The sequence below is a fragment of the Mobula hypostoma genome, unplaced genomic scaffold, assembly GCF_963921235.1.
Source record: "Mobula hypostoma unplaced genomic scaffold, sMobHyp1.1 scaffold_36, whole genome shotgun sequence".
Lineage (NCBI taxonomy): Eukaryota > Metazoa > Chordata > Chondrichthyes > Myliobatiformes > Myliobatidae > Mobula > Mobula hypostoma.
The window spans coordinates 1,718,554-1,737,969 of record NW_026948187.1 but is presented as its reverse complement, the minus strand read 5'-3'; the positions used below and the strand labels follow the sequence as shown (position 1 = coordinate 1,737,969).

The 19,416-nt window shown below is 44.3% G+C and overlaps 2 protein-coding genes across 3 annotated transcripts in view; one reads left to right on the top strand and one right to left on the bottom strand.

Annotated features, from left to right (window-relative positions):
• LOC134341537 (cell surface glycoprotein 1-like) overlaps positions 1–15,918 on the top strand; it is a 97,984-nt gene extending 82,066 nt beyond the window's left edge. The window contains exons 28-33 of the mRNA XM_063039404.1: positions 2,975–3,067; positions 4,357–4,449; positions 9,417–9,512; positions 10,517–10,594; positions 11,239–11,345; positions 15,257–15,918. Of these exons, the coding sequence (XP_062895474.1) occupies positions 2,975–3,067; positions 4,357–4,449; positions 9,417–9,512; positions 10,517–10,594; positions 11,239–11,345; positions 15,257–15,319 (530 nt within the window). The 3' untranslated portion in view covers positions 15,320–15,918. The remainder of the gene's footprint in view (positions 1–2,974; positions 3,068–4,356; positions 4,450–9,416; positions 9,513–10,516; positions 10,595–11,238; positions 11,346–15,256) is intronic.
• Positions 1–19,416, bottom strand: part of LOC134341616 (zinc finger protein 239-like) — a 618,489-nt gene that overhangs the window by 278,298 nt on the left and 320,775 nt on the right. The gene's annotated exons all lie outside the window — the stretch shown is intronic.

Below are 19,416 nucleotides of genomic sequence, written 5' to 3'. Positions count from 1 at the left end.
CTGAGGGAGATGGGTGTCAGGGTTACTGAAGGAGGTGGATGAACGAGTTGCTGAGGGAGATGGGTGTCAGGGTTACTGAAGGAGGTGGATGAACGAGTTGCTGGGGGAGATGTGTGTCAGGGTTACTGAAGGAGGTGGATGAACGAGTTGCTGAGGGAGATGTGTGTCAGGGTTACTGAAGGAGGTGGATGAATGAGTTGCTGAGGGAGATGGGTGTCAGGGTTACTGAAGGAGGTGGATGAATGAGTTGCTGAGGGAGATGGGTGTCAGGGTTACTGAAGGAGGTGGGTGAATGAGTTGCTGAGGGAGATGTGTGTCAGGGTTACTGAAGGAGGTGGATGAATGAGTTGCTGGGGGAGATGGGTGTCAGGGTTACTGAAGGAGGTGGGTGAATGAGTTGCTGAGGGAGATGGGTGTCAGGGTTACTGAAGGAGGTGGATGAATGAGTTGCTGGGGGAGATGGGTGTCAGGGTTACTGAAGGAGGTGGATGAATGAGTTGCTGAGGGAGATGTGTGTCAGGGTTACTGAAGGAGGTGGATGAACGAGTTGCTGGGGGAGATGGGTGTCAGGGTTACTGAAGGAGGTGGATGAATGAGTTGCTGAGGGAGATGTGTGTCAGGGTTACTGAAGGAGGTGGATGAATGAGTTGCTGAGGGAGATGTGTGTCAGGGTTACTGAAGGAGGTGGGTGAATGAGTTGCTGAGGGAGATGGGTGTCAGGGTTACTGAAGGAGGTGGATGAATGAGTTGCTGGGGGAGATGGGTGTCAGGGTTACTGAAGGAGGTGGATGAATGAGTTGCTGGGGGAGATGGGTGTCAGGGTTACTGAAGGAGGTGGATGAATGAGTTGCTGGGGGAGATGGGTGTCAGGGTTACTGAAGGAGGTGGATGAATGAGTTGCTGAGGGAGATGGGTGTCAGGGTTACTGAAGGAGGTGGATGAATGAGTTGCTGGGGGAGATGTGTGTCAGGGTTACTGAAGGAGGTGGATGAATGAGTTGCTGAGGGAGATGGGTGTCAGGGTTACTGAAGGAGGTGGATGAATGAGTTGCTGGGGGAGATGGGTGTCAGGGTTACTGAAGGAGGTGGGTGAACGAGTTGCTGAGGGAGATGGGTGTCAGGGTTACTGAAGGAGGTGGGTGAACGAGTTGCTGGGGGAGATGGGTGTCAGGGTTACTGAAGGAGGTGGATGAACGAGTTGCTGAGGGAGATGTGTGTCAGGGTGACTGAAGGAGGTGGATGAATGAGTTGCTGAGGGAGATGGGTGTCAGGGTTACTGAAGGAGGTGGGTGAACGAGTTGCTGGGGGAGATGTGTGTCAGGGTTACTGAAGGAGGTGGATGAATGAGTTGCTGGGGGAGATGGGTGTCAGGGTGACTGAAGGAGGTGGATGAATGAGTTGCTGGGGGAGATGGGTGTCAGGGTGACTGAAGGAGGTGGGTGAATGAGTTGCTGGGGGAGATGGGTGTCAGGGTTACTGAAGGAGGTGGATGAACGAGTTGCTGAGGGAGATGTGTGTCAGGGTGACTGAAGGAGGTGGATGAATGAGTTGCTGAGGGAGATGGGTGTCAGGGTTACTGAAGGAGGTGGATGAATGAGTTGCTGAGGGAGATGGGTGTCAGGGTTACTGAAGGAGGTGGATGAACGAGTTGCTGAGGGAGATGGGTGTCAGGGTTACTGAAGGAGGTGGGTGAATGAGTTGCTGAGGGAGATGTGTGTCAGGGTTACTGAAGGAGGTGGGTGAATGAGTTGCTGGGGGAGATGTGTGTCAGGGTTACTGAAGGAGGTGGGTGAATGAGTTGCTGAGGGAGATGGGTGTCAGGGTTACTGAAGGAGGTGGGTGAACGTGTTGCTGAGGGAGATAGGTGATGGAGATGCTGAAGGCAGAGGGGTTTGGGAAGGCCGAGAATGTGTGAGAGCGACCGAGGGAGAGTGGTGTGGAATCAAGTGAAAGAGTGTTGCATGACGGGTCTGACCAATTGGAATGGACACAAGTATCTGGGTTTTCCGAGCAGTGGGTGTTCAGGAGGCCACTGGGACTGGTACGTGGAACTGCGGGATGAACAGAAGGTCATGCATTGTGATAAACATGAACTGAAATGAATGTACAAATGCTGGGTTAATTAAGTGACCGTAGCATACAGGGTCAGATCCCAGTATCCCTGGATATTACATCTTAGAGAATTGTTCTGGAGTGTCTGACGTACAAGGACGGATTGACTCAGAGTGGAGCGGATGGAGGAAATTGTCAAAGATCCATCTGGTAGAAGGATGGAGGTGTTTTGTTATGGACGACTTAGTCAGCTGAATGGACCTCTGATGCGAGGAGGATGCGGATTGCAGTGACTGGTGTTTGAGTGAGTACTGTATAACCTTACATTGTGGAGAATGATGGGCCTGTGATCGTATGATGGAATGCGAATTTTGGTGATTCCTGTAGGTTTTCCCATCACAAATCGACTCACTACTTCCTCTCCAACATGTGTTCCTGATATAAAACACATTCAGCGTCTCTTGGGAAAAGTAGGGTACAGAGAATGTCTTCGTCCACAATCCCATATCCATCTACAAGCACATTGTCAGTGGTAGGGGTGGTAGAAGTTGAGGCTGTCCCATGTCTCTGTGGTGGAAATTTGAATGTTTGTGTTTCCATAACAAGAGAGGAGGTGCTTGGGAAACAAAAAGGTCTGAATGTATATAGATCACCTGGACCAGACCCAGAGTTCTGGAAGAGGTGGCTGAAGAGACTGTAGAGGGATTAGTCATGATCTTTCAAGAATCACTAGATTCTATACGTTTCTGGAAAAAAAGAAAATTACAGATGTCACTCCACTCTTGAAGAAGATAGCAAGGCAGAAAGAAGGAAACAATAGGTCTGTTATTCTAATCTCAGTGGTAAGGAAAATGTTGGAGTCCAAACCGGCGGTCTATTGTCTGTTCCTTAGTTCCCACCGTTTACCCCTGTGTTTATTACAGATCCAACATCTGTACCAACTCCACAAACCGAGTGGACAAGTCCTGAGCCAAGTGATGATTCGTCCACAATCACGGACCAGGATACAAGCTCAGGTATCTGTTGTGGGGACATGTTTTACACAGACATCACTCTGAAATTATCATCCAATGGATTTAGCCAGAATCAAGTGACTGACTGAGGGGAGATGGGAGATGGAGAGATCGAGGGAGATTGGTGATAGAGTCACTGTGGGAGATGGGTGATGGACGGGCTGTGGGAGATGGATGACAGATGGACCAAGGACAGAGGGGCGTGGGGTGGCTCAAACGGTGTGGGAGAGACCAAGGGAAGAGTGTTGAGGGAGCAAGTAAAAGTGTATTGCATGATGGGTCTGACCAATCGGGATGGGCTTGGGGTTTGCCCTGAGCTGCGGGGGGGTCGTGGAGGTCACTGTGCTTGGCACACAGGTGAGTGGGATGCACAGAAGCTCGGTTGTTGAGATAATATGATTTGAAATCAACCTAAAGGTGCTGTAGATAACTGAGTGACTATAGCATACAGAGTCAGATCTCAGTATCCCTGGACGCTACATACTCTGGAATTGTTCTGGAAGGAATGACTAATTGGCAAGGAATGAGAGTGTGGGACTGCAGAAATTGACAAAGAGCATTCTAGCCATCTGATCGAAAGATGGAGGTGATTTGGTTAGGATGACCCGGGACCTCTCATGGGAGGAGGATGTGAAATGCTGAGTGTGGTGGTTGGGTGCGTGCTGTATAACCTTACATGATTGGGTGTGATGTACCTTTGTTGGTATGTTGGAAGTCTGGTTGTGGTGTTTCCTGTTGTCTCATTCTATCACAAGCTAGCACAATGCTCTCTCTGCAACACTCACCATGTGCCCCTGATTTAAAACATATTCAGGGTCTCTTGAGAACAGTAAATTACAGAACATGACCTTGTCCACAATTGCATCACCGTCTGCAGGCACATTTGTCAGTGGTAGCGGTTGTAGAAATGGGGTCTCCTGCAAATCACAATGGTGTAGATTTGACTGAACTGTGTTAGCATCACTAGAGAGGAGGTTCTTGGAAAACTGAAAAGTCTGATGCAGAAGAGACAGATGAATGAGATGGTGTACGTCCAGAGTTATGGAAGAGCAGGATGAAGAGATTGTGGGGGGATTAGTAATGATCTTTCAAGAATCACTAGATTCTGGAATGGTTCCAGATGGCTGTAAAACTACAAATGTATTTCAACTCTTCAAGAAGGTAGAGAGACAGAAGGAGGGAATATATAGGCCAGTTATTCTGCCTTCAGTGATTGAGTAGATGTTGGAGTCCCAACTGGGTGATCAATTGTCTGTTCCTCTGTTCCCAACATGTGCTCCTTTTTATTGCAGATCCAGCCTCTGAACCAACTCCACAAACTGAGGGGACAACTCCTGAGCTAAGCGATGATTTGTCCACGATCAAGGACCCAGATACAAGCTCAGGTATCAGTTGTGGGGATGTGTTTTACAGAGACTCCTCTGCAATTAACATTCAATGGATTCCACCAGCATCACGCAACTAAATGAGGGGAGATGGATGACGGAGTGGCAGAGAGGGATGGATGATTGAGTGGCCGAGGGGGATAGGTGATGGCATTCCTGAGGGGAATGGGTGATGTGTATGGGACAGACCGAGTGAGAGGGGTGTGGAACCAAGAAAAAGTGTTGCATGGTTGTCTAGATCAATTGGAGTGGACAAAAGTATCTAGGCATCCTGTGCAGTGACTGTTTGGAGGCCATTTGGTTTGGTATATGGGTAGAATAGAAGGTAATGTGCTGTGATAAACATGAAGTGATATGAATATTCAGATGTTTGAGATAATTGAGGGGCTGCAACATATAGGTTCAGATCTGAGTATCCCTGGATGTTGCATCCTAGACACTTGATCTGGTGTGTCTTACGTATTCAGAAGATGTGACTTAGATTGGGAATGGAGACATTATCAGAGGCTTTGAGCCATCTGGTAGAAAGGTGGAGGAGATTCGTTTGGGATGACTTAGGATATCTCAGGGGAGGAAGAAAAGGTCTGCAGAGACTGTTGGTTGGATGAGTGTTGTCTAACCTTAATGTCTGGGCGTGATGGACATGTGTTGGTACGATGGAAGGCTGGTTGTGGTGATTACTGCTGTCTCCTCCCATCTCAAACTAGCACAATACATCCTCTCCTACACTCACCATGTGTCCTTGATTTAAAACGCTTTCCCTCTCTCGGGAACAGTAGGGTACAGAGCATGACTTTGTCCACAATCCCAGAGACATCACAAGTACATTTGTCACTGGGAGCTGCTTTAGAAATGGAGTCTCACCCAAGTCTCTGTGGTGAAGCTGTGGACTGGTCTGTGGGATGAAGTGAATAATGTCCCAGGTTACACAACCTCTCTTTATAACTTTGATACTGAAATCCAGGCAAATGTCTTGTGAATATTTTACACAGTCTTTCTGTGAGTGCATGGACTGGGCTGACGGCAACAGTGGTGGAGGTGGATACGATGGGGTCTTTTAAGAGACTCCTGGACAGGTATATGGAGCTCAGAAAAATAGAGGGCTATGGGTAACTCTAGGTAATTTCTCAGGTAAAGACATGTTCGTCATAGCTTGTGGGCCAAAGGGCCTGTATTGTGCTGTAGGTTTTCTGTATTTCTACGTTTCTCGTTTGGTGACATCTTTCCGAAAACAGGATGAACAAAGCTGTGAGCCTGTTATTCCGAGTGCAGCCTCATCATCATCTCATAGCACTACAGAATAATTTGTCACCTCCTTTGGTCAATGCCCTGACTGAAGGTCAGCATAATATGCAACAGGTGAACGATCTGGCAAACTGTATTTTCCGTATTTGAGGAAATATCCATTCTTGCAAAGAAACATAGGATACCTCTTCAAACTGCACTGAAGCTCATTGGAAGCCAGTCTAGTATTAAATAACTTTGAATTTTTAAAGCTCTGTAGAGGTGGTAGCTGTGTTTCCTCACCAGAGCTCATAGGTAAATGTGCTATTATTATTAATCTGAACATGCATCTGATGCTGTTTAACATTCAGGGTCACTTAAGTAACCCGGCCGGTTCTCATCATTCTCAGTGAGATGGTGGTTTTGCATCAATATATCTTTTCAGGGAGATTTTCTCTGTCAGTCTTACTTACACAAAGATGCTGTATTTATTCAAGTCTTCAGATTCACATTGATGGACTGATGGCTGAGTAATTGCCTGTCATGTCCATAAAACCATAAAGCATCTGGGAATGTATCCACTGGAATTTAGAAGAATGAGGGGGGAATCTCATTGAAACCTATCGAATTTTGAAAGGCCTCGAAAGAGTGGATGTGGAGAGGATGTTTCTTTTGATGGGGGAGTCTTAGAACAGAGGACGCAGCCTCAGAATAAAGAGATTTCCACTTAGACCATATTGAAGAGGATTTGTTTTCAGCAGAGAATGGTAAATCTGTGAGGTTTTTTATCATGGGTGGCTTAGGACGTCAAGTGATTGGGTATAGTTAAGGTAATGGTTCATCAGGGCATGAAGACAGAAGTTTGTAGCTGAGCGTGAAATATATCAGACATGATGAAATGGAACAGAATTGATGGGCCAAATGGCCTAATTCTGCTCAAATGGTCGTATAAGAGCAGAATTAGGCCATTTGACCCATCATGTGTGCCCCATTCCATTAAGGCTCTCAACTCCATTCCCTGCCTTCTCCCCATAACCTCTGACACTGGAATAAACAAGAGTCTATCAGCCACCTCTTCAACTATACTCAATGACGTGACTTCCACAGCTGTCCATGGCAACGAGTTTCACAGAAACACCCACCCGCTGGTTGAAGAAAATCCTCCTTATTTTATGTTATTCATTTATTTAGTGATACTGAGCGGAGGAAGCCCTTTCAGCACTTTGAGCCTTGATGTCTCAGCCAATACCGACAAACCTGATTATTCCTAAACTAATCACAGGACAATTTACAGTGACCAATTAACCTACCCGGCATGTCTTTTGACTGTGGAATGAATCCTGTGCACCCAGGGAAAACCCACACATTTCACAGGGAGCACACAAAAACTCCTAACAGAATGGCACCAGGGTTGATCGCCAAACTCCAGAATGCTCCGTGCTGTAATATTGTAGAGCTCACCACTACGCTCCTGTGACGCTCATCTCTGTACTAAATGGACATTCAAGTCAGATGTTTAAAAGATCATTACTAATGTTCGCACAATCCTTTAGGCTGCCTCCTTCAGACCCCTTGGGGTGTAGTTCCTCTGGATCAGGTGAATTTTCTACCTTCAGACATTTTCTCTCCAAGCACCTCCTTCACCCGACACTCTCAAATTTGTGGCATACTGCCTCTGTCTTCCACAGTGAAGACTGACACAGAATAATTTCTTTGTCCCACGTTACTACCTCCCAGTGTCAGTTTCCAGCATTCTGATACCAGCCCTTATTTCTTGTTTCCTGTTTATACAGCTGAAACTTCTGGGATCTTCGTTTATATTATTGAATAGCTTTCCTTCATATTTCAGCTTTTCTCTTATGTTTTTTTTAGCTGCCTTCTTGTTTGTTTTCAAAGTGTCCTAATCATCTAACTTTCCACTAATCGTTGCTACGTTATATGCCCTCTCTTTTCCTTCAATGCATCTTTGACTTCCCTTGTCACCCACAGTCGTCTCGCCCTCCCTTGAGAGTACTACTTCATCTTTGAGATGTATCTATCTTCACCTTCAAAAGTGCCTCGAGAAACTCTTGCAATTCTTTTTCTAAATTCTCTCTCTGCTACTATCCCCTTCCAATCAACTTTCACCACCTCCTGTCTCATGCTTCTGTAATTCCCTTTACTCTGCTGAAATATGGATGCATCCGACTTCATTCTCCTTCTGAAACTGTAGGGTAAATTCTTTCATATCATGAACAGTACCACGTAAGGGTTATTTACCCTCATCCACTCATGCATTGCTACCATCATCCAGTTCCTGCTTTGTGAATGGGAGATATGTGACACTGGGAGTTATCCAGAGATTACTGCCTTGCTCTTCATCCTCTTCCATAATTCCCTATACTCTCAGCGCAGGCCCCCTTCCCACTTTCTGACTGCTCACCCTCCCTCCTGAAAATATTTTGCAGTCTCTCTGAGACATCCTTGATCCTAGCACCTGGAAGCCAACAGACGATCCTGTTGCCAAAGAATCTGCTGTCAGTCCCTGAACTATTGAGTATCCTACCAACATCGCTCAACTTGAATTTACCCTTTCCCTCTGAGCCTTAGAATCGGCCACATTGCCACGACCTGGTAGATGTGACTGTGCTTTGATAGGTCATCCCCCCAGCAGTATCCACAGGGGTATACTTGCTGCTGTATGGCACAGCCACGGGGAAACTTGAACTAACTGCTTACTCCCCATAGATCTCCAACTGATCAACATTTTACAATCTGAAGGTTGCACACACCTCAGTGAAAGTTTCATCGAAGAGGTTTTCAACCTCCAGGATGTTCCAGAGTACGTCTGGCTCAATTTCCTTGATCTCCTCAGTCAGGACCTCAAATTGGACTTCCTGCAGATGTAGAGTTCAGGGAGTCTCTAAGGTACGCAGAGATCCCATATAATACAGGAGGAACATTCCACTGCCCAAGCTATCATTCTGCCTACAATAGTGATATCTTTGACTCTTAACATCTTAAGCTTAAGTTCTGCAATCAACTACATGATTTCAAACAACTCAGAACCTTAGCCTCTGCCTGTTGAGTCAAAGCCTGACCATTCTTACTCCAACAATGGCTGCTCTGCTTATACTTCGTTTCTTTTTGTTGACCCTTGAAAAGTCACCAACAATCCAGGTGATTTTCTGCTCAACACACATGTCCTATCAGGTCTCGGTCACATTTAAAAGCTGGTGCATGAAGTCCACAAGCAACCATCTCCAACTCTCTCAGTGACCTTCTGCTGGCAGGCAAGCCCTGACTTGCCCCTGTTGCTTTTTAAACCTGGCATGTGAAATCCACAAAAAAAATCTCAAATTCACTCTGTGATTTCCCACTCAGCAGATATAAGTAGGAAGAATAATAGTTACCCCTGGAGGAGAAGAATAAGGAAAGGGAGTTGGGACCCATGCCAAGATGCAGGGTGGAGATTACAGGAGTAAAAGAAAGGACCAGGTCTGGGATTGTCCATGTGCACAGTGATGTCCTCAGGGCTCAGGAGTGAGCAGTGAGGATTACTGCAAGGAAATGTGGGTCCCACATTTCTTCCCTGCAATTCATCCCCGCCCAGAAGGAGGGTAATATCAATTGTTTGTGTGGGAAAGATGGTGAAGGTAAGAGGGATAACATGAAGCCAGTTCTCTGCTCCACAAACATCTCTCCCAGCCCAATGACTATTCTCAAAGTCCACACCCACAACTCTCTCTGTTGTTTTATCCCAGATCCCCAGATATCCACAAGTGAAGAAGCTGGAAAATCATCAGCTGGAGGACACAACCAGGAACCATTGTCTGTCCCAATGGGAGATACATCCACAGGTACGAAATCCTGTGTCTGTGGGGTTCAATCAGTCTCTCCCATTCTCTCACCAAGAATGTCTCATGGGTTAATTCACCTGCTGGACATCCAGTGTAGTGCACAGTATTGCCAAAAGTTTTAAGCCCTGTATCTCAGGAAAAAAATGTTGTCATTGGAGAAAGTCCAGAGGACTCTACACAGGACCCTGCTGTGTAGGGTCCAGAGGGTGACTCTGGGAATGAAGGAATTGATATATAATGAGCATCTGGCATCTTTTGGCCTTTGGTACTCACAGGAATTTGGAAGAATGCAGAGGGATCTAATTAAAACCTACCAATTGTTGAAAGGACTAGTAAAGATGTATGTGGAGAGGATGTTTCCTATGGTAGCGCTGTCCAGAACTAGAAGGCACAACCTCAAAAGTGAGGGACAACCCTTAATTAGAGCAGAGGTAAGGAGACATTTTTTTAGCCAGAGAGTAGTGAATCTGTGTGGTGCTGCTCTGCCATAGACTGCTGTGTAGGCCAAGACCATGGGTATACTTAAAGTGAAAATTGATAGTTTCCTCATCAGTAAGGGCAGCAAAGATTATAGCAAGAAGGCAGCTGTACAGGGTTGAGTGGGATCTAGGATCAGCCATGATGGAATAGCAGAGCAGATTCAAAGGGGCGAATGGCCTAATTCTGTTCCTGGGTCTTATGGTTGAATTGTAGAGGTGAATGACATCAGGTTTTCATTTCCCTCCTTGGCCACATTTCAGCATCGTCTGAGATCACTCAAAGCAATGGTCTGGACTTCCTGGAGGTTCATTCTGTTTCATGCTGAAAGCAGTGACAGTTGTTTAGGAGAGCAATCTGGTCGTGCAAGAGTAAATGCCATAGAGTCTTAAAGATTCCACCGCAGTTGGAAAGCATGCATTCCCCCAACTCCTATCTCACCCTGACGCTATATTTTAGTGATTGTAGTCTGTCAAACTGTTATGTTCCTTTTTTATTTTATTGTCTACATCTGCTGACTTCCAAAGGTAAAGGACACAGCATGTCAACAACTACAGGACCCATCCAAGAAACATCCTCTTCCCAAGAGAAAGAAACTTGCTCAGGTATTGTGTGTGTGCATGTGTCTGTGTGTGTCTGTTGGGGTGGCGGGGGGTTAATGCAAGTTGGTCTGCTGGAGGGCCCTCAGTCAGATTTGGTGCCCAGTGACATCATGTGTGATCTACCCACAGGATACAGGAAGAAATACCATATTTGCACATTGTTGGAGGAACTTCTCTGAAACTATGTTATTCCTTGTGTAAATATCACAGCATAGACTCTACTTATATTTCCTCAGCCCATAGCTTCTATGCTCCACCCGCACTCTTGTTCTTTGATGATCTCTATATCTTCTTGCTGTATGCCCCACACCTCATTCCAAACACTTCACACTGCACCAGACTGCCTTTCTGTGGCAGTCCGTACATCTTATTTGTGAAGATCAGTTAATCCCATTAGTTGTATCCAAAATTAGACTCAAATGAGACCCCTCCCTGTCACCTGCCTTTACCCCTTCTCATCCATCCCCGCCCACTCAACCTTCTTTCCCTGCTGAGCCTCCTTTACATTTCAGTGCAGATCATGATGTGCTGCATTCTCTGGCAATGTGATTTCCAATCCCACCTTCACAATCCCCCATACTCTGGGTGTTGCTGCCTCTGGGTCAGGCCAGGTGGAAATGTAACTCAAAACTGCGTTAATCTTCCAGTCAATGAACTCCCAACAAAGGAGGAGTGTGAAAAGATGATTAACACGGCCCTAGTTTTATATGTTGGACAGAGCAACCTGGAAAACTCCAAGGAGTATCTCCATCAGGTGAGAGGTTTATTCCACATTGATTCTGGTTCGAAGATTCTGACTAATGTAGCTGTGGTTGTAGCTCCCCATCCCAGTAAGCCTGAATTTTCCCCTCCCTTTCCCAGTGACCACTGTTTCTCATTGAATGGTGGATATCCATCCTCTGTGAGGAACAGTTGCTGCTCCCAGTTTGCCATTTGTAATTAACATTGTCTCCCAACCACAATCAAAGTTACTTAATCTCCCCATCAACACAGATTGAATGTCCCACCTTTTCATAGTTTGAATTTCCCCCATCAGCCTTACTCCTTCATTCCCAGATACCACTGAGATTTCTGTTGTGGAGAAAGGGAATTAACTGGTCTGAGAGGTTTAGTGCAATCATGTTTGGGTGGCGATTTGGTGATGCGTCTCTGCCACATGAGGTGTTAGGGTGCTCCTTCCGTCTGGTGGCCTGCAGGTCACCTTTGGATAAGCCCCAGATTAGAGTCACGTGAAACCATGGGAGAAAGTGGTGAATGAGCAGCTGGTGCAGATCATAAATCCTGATTATTCAACCCCAGGCAGACAAAATGTGAAGTTCATTGATACTGCCCAGAAGAAGTCAATAGCAAAGCCTTTCTGTAGAATAAGTTGTTATTACTTACCTGGTGGTTGGTGGGGGCTGGGGGAGATGCTTTTGCTGAAGCAGGTAGGTGGAGCAGGTGGGGCTACTGTTCATGATTTTTACATCATGATGATTATACATGGGATGGGGAGGGCTGTTTTGGGGGTCTGAAATTTTCTTTCTTTGTTTTTTTTTCCATTTTGTGGATGTTTGTGAAGAGTAAGAATTTCATTTTGTATACTGTATGCATTCTCATGTACTGAACCGTTAAACAATCATGGCCATGAACAGGTATGATGATGATGGTGAGTGGAATCATCTCAATCAAGAGTTCCCAGTCTTTTTTTTTTAATATAAAATGAAGTCACAGCATTAATCAAGGGATCAATGGACCACAGGTTGGGGACCCTTGATCTAGATTGAGGGAGGTGAAAGGTATTCCCTAGTTTCTTTGGTTGGAGGTAGCATTCCATTTGAGGAAGAAGGGGCAAGGGTTCGAATATGAGGACTGAAATGGAAATTTTCTTCTGTCCAGTTAAAGGACAACGTAATCCTTATTTAAGAGGATGGCATTACCCCTAATATGGAGCAGAAGCTGTCACGCTTTTGGAGGAGGGGAAATCTCCTGCATGTGTCGAGTGTGGGGCCTTCAATGTTTTGGAAGAAGAGATGCCGGGGTGTGACAGGAAAAGTCGTTCTCCTGGTGTCCACACACGGAGATTTCCATAAATCCTCAGCAAAGGGTGTCCTTTAGTGGGAAGGGGTTTCCCCTGGTAGGGGTGGATTTGTATATTGATTGATGAGGAATGTGATCAGTCCGATTCAGAAGGAATGGATTTCTGCCAGGGTACAGTGGATGTGGATTTTCCCTGGTAGGGGTAGATTTGTATATTGATTGATGAGGAATGTGATCAGTCCGATTCAGAAGGAATGGATTTCTGCCAGGGTACAGTGGATGTGGATTTCCCCTGGTAGGGGTAGATTTGTATATTGATTGATGAGGAATGTGATCAGTCCGATTCAGAAGGGATGGATTTCTGCCAGGGTACAGTGGATGTGGATTTCCCCTGGTAGGGGTAGATTTGTATATTGATCGATGACAAATGTGATCAGTCCGATTCAGAAGGAATGGATTTCTGCCAGGGTACAGTGGATGTGGCTCCTGGTGTGAAGGAGAAGCAATTTCTCGATGTTGGGTGACAGAGCCTGTGGGTGATGGGGGGAGGTGTGAGAGGTGTCCTGGTCTGAGTTATCATCCCCACATAGTGCTGTCTGACTCTGTTTCTTCATCTGTTCCTCACCATCGACTGTCCTCGTCAATAGGTTAGACGCCGAGAGAGTAGGTATGTCTTGTCCAAGTGCAAAGGTTTATACATAACAGAAGGGAAAGAATTGATACTCTGGATCCTGAATTACGATCATTCAATGTATCACTGGACAGTGGGAGCTGTTGCTGATGATATGGTACTGTGGCAGGAAATTTGGGATGATGGTGAGAAATATAAGCTGAAATTGTATGATTATCCGTTTAGCCTTTGCATTCTCTCGAAGTTATTGTTGAACCAGTTGTTGCTTCATTCTGCCAATTGCAGAGAATGCCTGGTGACCAGTGGACCTCAATGCTTCTCAGAATGCTGCCTGCTCTCCTCTGAGGAACAGATGTTGCTCTTAATTTCCTATAGTAATTAACATTATTTGCCTTCCACAATCAATATTACTTCAGTTCTCCATTATTGTGGTTAACCTTCCCACATTTTCAGAGTTTTCCATTCCAGTGTCAGCCCTGCTTCCTCATTCCCTGATACCGTAGAGTTTCCCTTCACATTTCCGCCAATGACATCTCGACTCAGCTCCGGTTGCCATAGTTTGGTGGTGGTGACCACTTTTTAACTTTTCTGGTGTTTGATAGCATGGTTTTCCCTTCACTTTGAGCAGATCAGGTTCCCCTGATTTGTAGAGTAGGTTATCCATGGTACTAGTTGAAGTGTTTCCCTCAATTTTGGAGGGACAATTATCTCCCAGTTTGTGTAAAGGAAATTACAGTTCTACTAGATTTGGAAATGCTATTGATGGGAATTCCACCTATTTGAATTTTTGGATTTCCTGTGGTGTAGAAATAAGGGTGAAGAATGCACACAAAACGAAACTGGAAACGCCCTTCAGAACAGGCAGCACTGGGAAGGACAACCAGACTTAATGCTTCATCTCAAAGGACCTTTGTTGAAAGTGTAAGGGAAACAGGAATGTATGGGGAAGACAAGGAATGTATGGCTCTATTTGAGAGACTGGAATACATTGCAATGAGAAAGGCAGTCTGATGTAGGAAAATGAATTTCCCTGTCTTGGGGGGCTTATGGAATATCCTATATTAAGGGAGTAGGAAATACTCCCTTGTTTTTTCCTGAATAACTGGTTTGAGATGGAGATCTGTTTTCTCCCCAGTCAAGGGAAATGGGAAGGCTTATTTTGTAGGAAGGAGTTATATCTAGTTTTTAAAATGGTTATGAACAGGTTTGCTCCATCTAACAAATGGACACTCCAAATATGACTTGCTCTGCTCACTCACAAAGAACTCCAGTGATGGCAATGACCGTGTACAATATTTTCTGCACATTGCCGTACCTAACCCACATTTCAGACATTTTCTCCATCGAGTGATTTGACGCTGGACGCTACAGACGATCTCTGTGAATAAAATGTTAAGTCTGATATTTGAAATACCACTTAGCCACTCCAAAGTGACAGATTTCAACAGATTTAAAAATAAAGATTTTGAACAAGGCATTACATCACACGAGTGTAATCCCTGCACTGACAGACTGTGATTAATTTAGTGAATTATTTTAGGTACTATTTGTGTGAGTTGGTTTGTTCCAACAAAGATTTGTGTCTGATTACAGAGGAAAAGATAGTCTTGTATACAGAGTGAGGGATCTTCACAGGTTTGGAAAACAGGATTCCTTGGTGTGATGTGTAAGTTGATTCCCCTGGTGTACACACAGGGAGATTTCCATGAACCATGAGGGAGGGGTGTTCTCTAGTGTTTTGGAAGGTGATTTGCTCTGGTGAGGGAAAAGTTGGTTGGTGATTAATGAGGAACATGAATAATCTGATTTGGAAGTGATTAAGTCTCGCAGTGTTTTGGGGGTGTGGTTCTTGGTGTGAAGGAAGGGGATTCTCTTGGTGTTAAGTAATGGATTTCTGTGGATGATGGTGAGTGGAGGAAAGCTCTCTGCTGTCTGGCTGGGAGTCATGAGCCTACGAGTGCAAATTAACCATGTTTCGTCACCCATTCCTCATTATCAATTGCCCTGATCCACAGATACGTGAGATGCTGATAGAGCAGACCCCCTGTAAGTACGTCCTGTCCAAGTACAGAAGATAAACAGAACAGAGAAAGCAGGAAGATGGAAAAGAGTTGATACAGAAGATACTGGATTATGGTCATGAATGTATTACTCTATTCAATGTATTGATGGGGTGGGGACGGTGGTGGGGAATCTGGGACAGTGGGGTAATTTAAGTAAAAAATGCATAATTATCCATACAGTCTTTCTTCTGCATTTCCTACATCTTATTGATAAACAAGTTATTCTTTTCCAATTTTAAAGTTAATTCTATTATTAAACCACATATATGTTACCATAAACAGTCCTGAGATTTACTTTCTTGCATATCAATAGAATAACAATCATAACCAAATCAATGAAAGACCACCCAACTAAGGTGTTCACCAGAGTGCAGAAGACAACAAACTGTGTAAATACAAAATGAAGAGATGATCATAATAAATAAAAACATGCTGAATATTGAAAACATGAGATGAAGAGCTCTTGAAAGTGAATCCATTGGTTCAGGAAACATTTCACTGATAGGGTAGGTGAAGTTGAGTGAAGTTATCCCCTTTGGTGCAAGAGCCTGATGGTTGAAGGGTGGTAACTGTTTCTGAACCTGTCCTTGATGTTAGGTGTTCCTGTTGATAGCGACAGCTTTCCTGCCATAGCACTTCATGTAGATGTGCGGAGTAGCTGGGAGGCCTTTATTGCTGATGGATTAGGCTGTATCCTTTACTTTTTGTAGGATTTTTTCTTTAAGTACATTGGCCTTTTCAGAATGGAAACACCTGTAATTTGTCAATGATGTTATGCAAGGACAGATGCATTCATGATATTCTTATCTGTTTCAGTAATTGTTTCTGCATCTGTTGATACACGGCATATGTTCCCATTTTACTTCAGTGTGATATTATTCTCATTTATCTATGTTGTGATAGTCAATGTACTGAAGACAAAGAATACTGCACAAATATTTTCAGATAACTTTATGACAATGGGAACTAATCTATACAGATTGCAGATAACATAAAATATGGTGGCCGTGTCCATCGGTAGGATAGTCTTGGGTTACAGGATGATACTGATTACCGGGGAAAATCGACAGAAAAACTTGCCTCACTCATCTCCTTGAACTCTCCCTCCCATCCCCCGCATGGTCACAGACTCCTTGGTTAATGGTTTTGGCTGTTAAGAAAAAAATAGTTGGCAACCCCGGTCTACATGATAATTTCCCCATAATTTTATCGAGTTTTATCAAGATTCCCCTCAGCCCCGAACATACCAATAAAAGCCCATGATTGTTGAAACTCTAAACTCTGTTTATAAACCTTGGGACAGGCAGCATCCTGGTAAATTTTCCTGTACATTTTGAAAGTCACCTTAGGGTGATCGGAATTGCACAATTGTATTCCAAGTGCAAACGGCAATGGTTCATGGAGCTGCTGTTGACCTTCTCCAACCAATAACGACAGGCATGTCAATAAAAACAGGCTTTCACCATTTTGGAGACTTGCATACCTTTGCTCACTTTTAACCTGTTCTAAAATCAAACTGAACTCTTCCTGCATGGTCGTTAAATGTTTAATGGGGTAGTAAGTCTGGAATTTGATTGTAAATAAGGAGGGGCACCAGAAAACTGATTGAATGAGGATGAACCAATCAGGATGGATGGACGACGGAGACCATGCTCTCGCCCTTTTTTGGGGATATGCTCCCATGGTGGAGGGGGTGGGGTAGGTTAAGCATCTGCTACTCGCAAGGGTGACTTACAGACTAGAGGAGGGAAGAAGCACATTAGGAAGAAACGTGTGTACTACCTGTGTGGGGTTCAAGCTTAGGGGTTCAGGCTCAGGTATTGTATGAAGGCTCTTTGTTCCGTCAGCCACTCCTGTCACTGCTCACTGTCCTGGCAGTGAGACAGTGGGATACATGTGCTTAAGCAGCTGGGAGGTATCCCAAGCACTGAGGTCATGCTTTGTTCTGATTGCTTCGATCGGGATGAAGTACAGAAATGAGAAGGCACACACACAGTGCTTCAGGAACAACTTCTTCCCCTATGTCATCCGATTTCTAAATGGATATTGAACCCATGAACACTTCCTCACTTTTTTTAATTTCTATTTTTTGCACCACTACTGAATTTACATATTTAATGGACATATAGTTACTATAATTAACAATGTTGATTCATTTCTATTATATGTTGCATTGTACTTCTATCAGAAAGTCACAAATGTCACGGCATATGCGGGTGATTTTAAAACTAGTTGATTCTGATTCTGATTCGAGTGTGTTGATGCCCCACTGCGTAGTACATGTCCAGTTAGCAGCTTTACAAGCACTTCATCCACTTCCCTCAATCCATTATTTTATGGTCCAATTTTCAATATCATCTTCTGACTCTGCAACACATTTAATGTTATTACCGGCATCTGTTTTTCCCTTAAAACTGATGGCGACACAATGAATTCTCTTTTTCTTCTGTCAGCAGCGTTAGAGGATCGGGTCTGTAATGCAGGGTCACTGTGTTGTTTCTGGTGCTGTGTATTTACCGAAACCATTGCTCGCAGCTGATACCGGTAATAGTGCAGATACTGAGGGTTTATACCAATACAGTTAATATTAATTGATAAATAAGGAGGTAGGTTATTGATCCCAAAGGAAATTACATTGTCGCAGTTGCATTACTAGTGCACAGATAGAGATATTAGAACGAATACAAAAAAAAAGTTTCAATAAGCAGTTTACCAGGAGGGGTTCATCACTTCTCCGGCTATATTTTGACTCATTATAGAGCCAAAAAACTGAGGGTAAGAATAACTTCCAATTGCGCACTTTGGAGCAGTGCAGTGGTCAAAACGTACAGGATGTGTGGTGAAAACAGCAAAACAGCGCCTCTTGCACCGCAGATAATTGAAGAAGTTTGGCATGAGTCCATAAATTCTAAGGATTTTCCACAGCGACACAATTGAGAGCATCCTGATTGGCTGCATTACTGCCTGGTATGGGGACTGTCCGTCGCTCAATCGTAGGATTCTGCAGAGAGTGTTGTGGACAGCCCCGCGCATCTGTAGATATGAACCTGCCACTGTTAAGGACATTTAAAAAGGCAAGTGAGGTAAAGAGTGCCCGAACAATCATTGCGGACCCAAGTCACCCCAACCACAAACTGTTCCAGCTGCTACCATCAGGGAAACGGTACTGCAGCATAAAAGCCAGGACCATCAGGCTCCGGGACAACTTCTTCCCCCAGGGATTCAGACAAATAATTCATGCTGATACAATTGTATTTCTCTGTTATATTGACTGTCCTGTTGTAAATACATTTTTATTATCAATTCCTACAAATTTTACATTGCACATTTGGAAGGAGACGTAACGTAGAAATTTTTACTCCTCATTTATACCAAGGTTGTAGGTAATAAAGTCGACTCAATTCAATTTATTTCATTTCAATTTAATTCTTAGTTGGTGCAGTCAAGGTAGCATGCAGAGGATGAGAAATATTGTCCAGCATTGCCAGCATTTTCCATAGGGTACTTTGTTCTACCATGGCCTCCAGTGTGTCCTGTTTGACTCCTACCATATATCAGAAAAACAAACAATTGCCGGAACAGAGTAACTGTGAATCGCATTAAAGATAAGTCATCACAGTGAAGCAACAAGGCAATGTTGACTTTGTTGTTGAATGAATTGTTACTATAGCTTGTGCTGGAGTAGAGATTCAACTTATAAAGTTATAGCGGAATCAGTGCTGATGAGGTGTCCAGTGTGATTTTTCCACCAGTACGAAAATTACAACAGTTCAGGATTCCGCATTGTTTCAGTACAGTAGCAGTTTCTATCATTCTACAGTGTTTCATCCTGAGGGCAACCCCATTATCTAGCTGTCTTTGGAAGTCAATACCTGTCCCATTTTATTTAGTTATTCTCGTGCCATGATGCTTCACTGTAGTATTGTATCGTTTTAGTAAGAGTCGATTGGTATTTAGCAAATCCGTTCAAGGTTCTCTAGAAAATTGACATTGTCTAAGTGACTGGAAATACTGTCCCTTTTCTGCACTTCTGATTTTCTGGGATTTAGTTTGAAAGTCGAGAGGTAATTTTGCAGCTATATGGGACCTTGGTCAGACTCCACTTGATACAC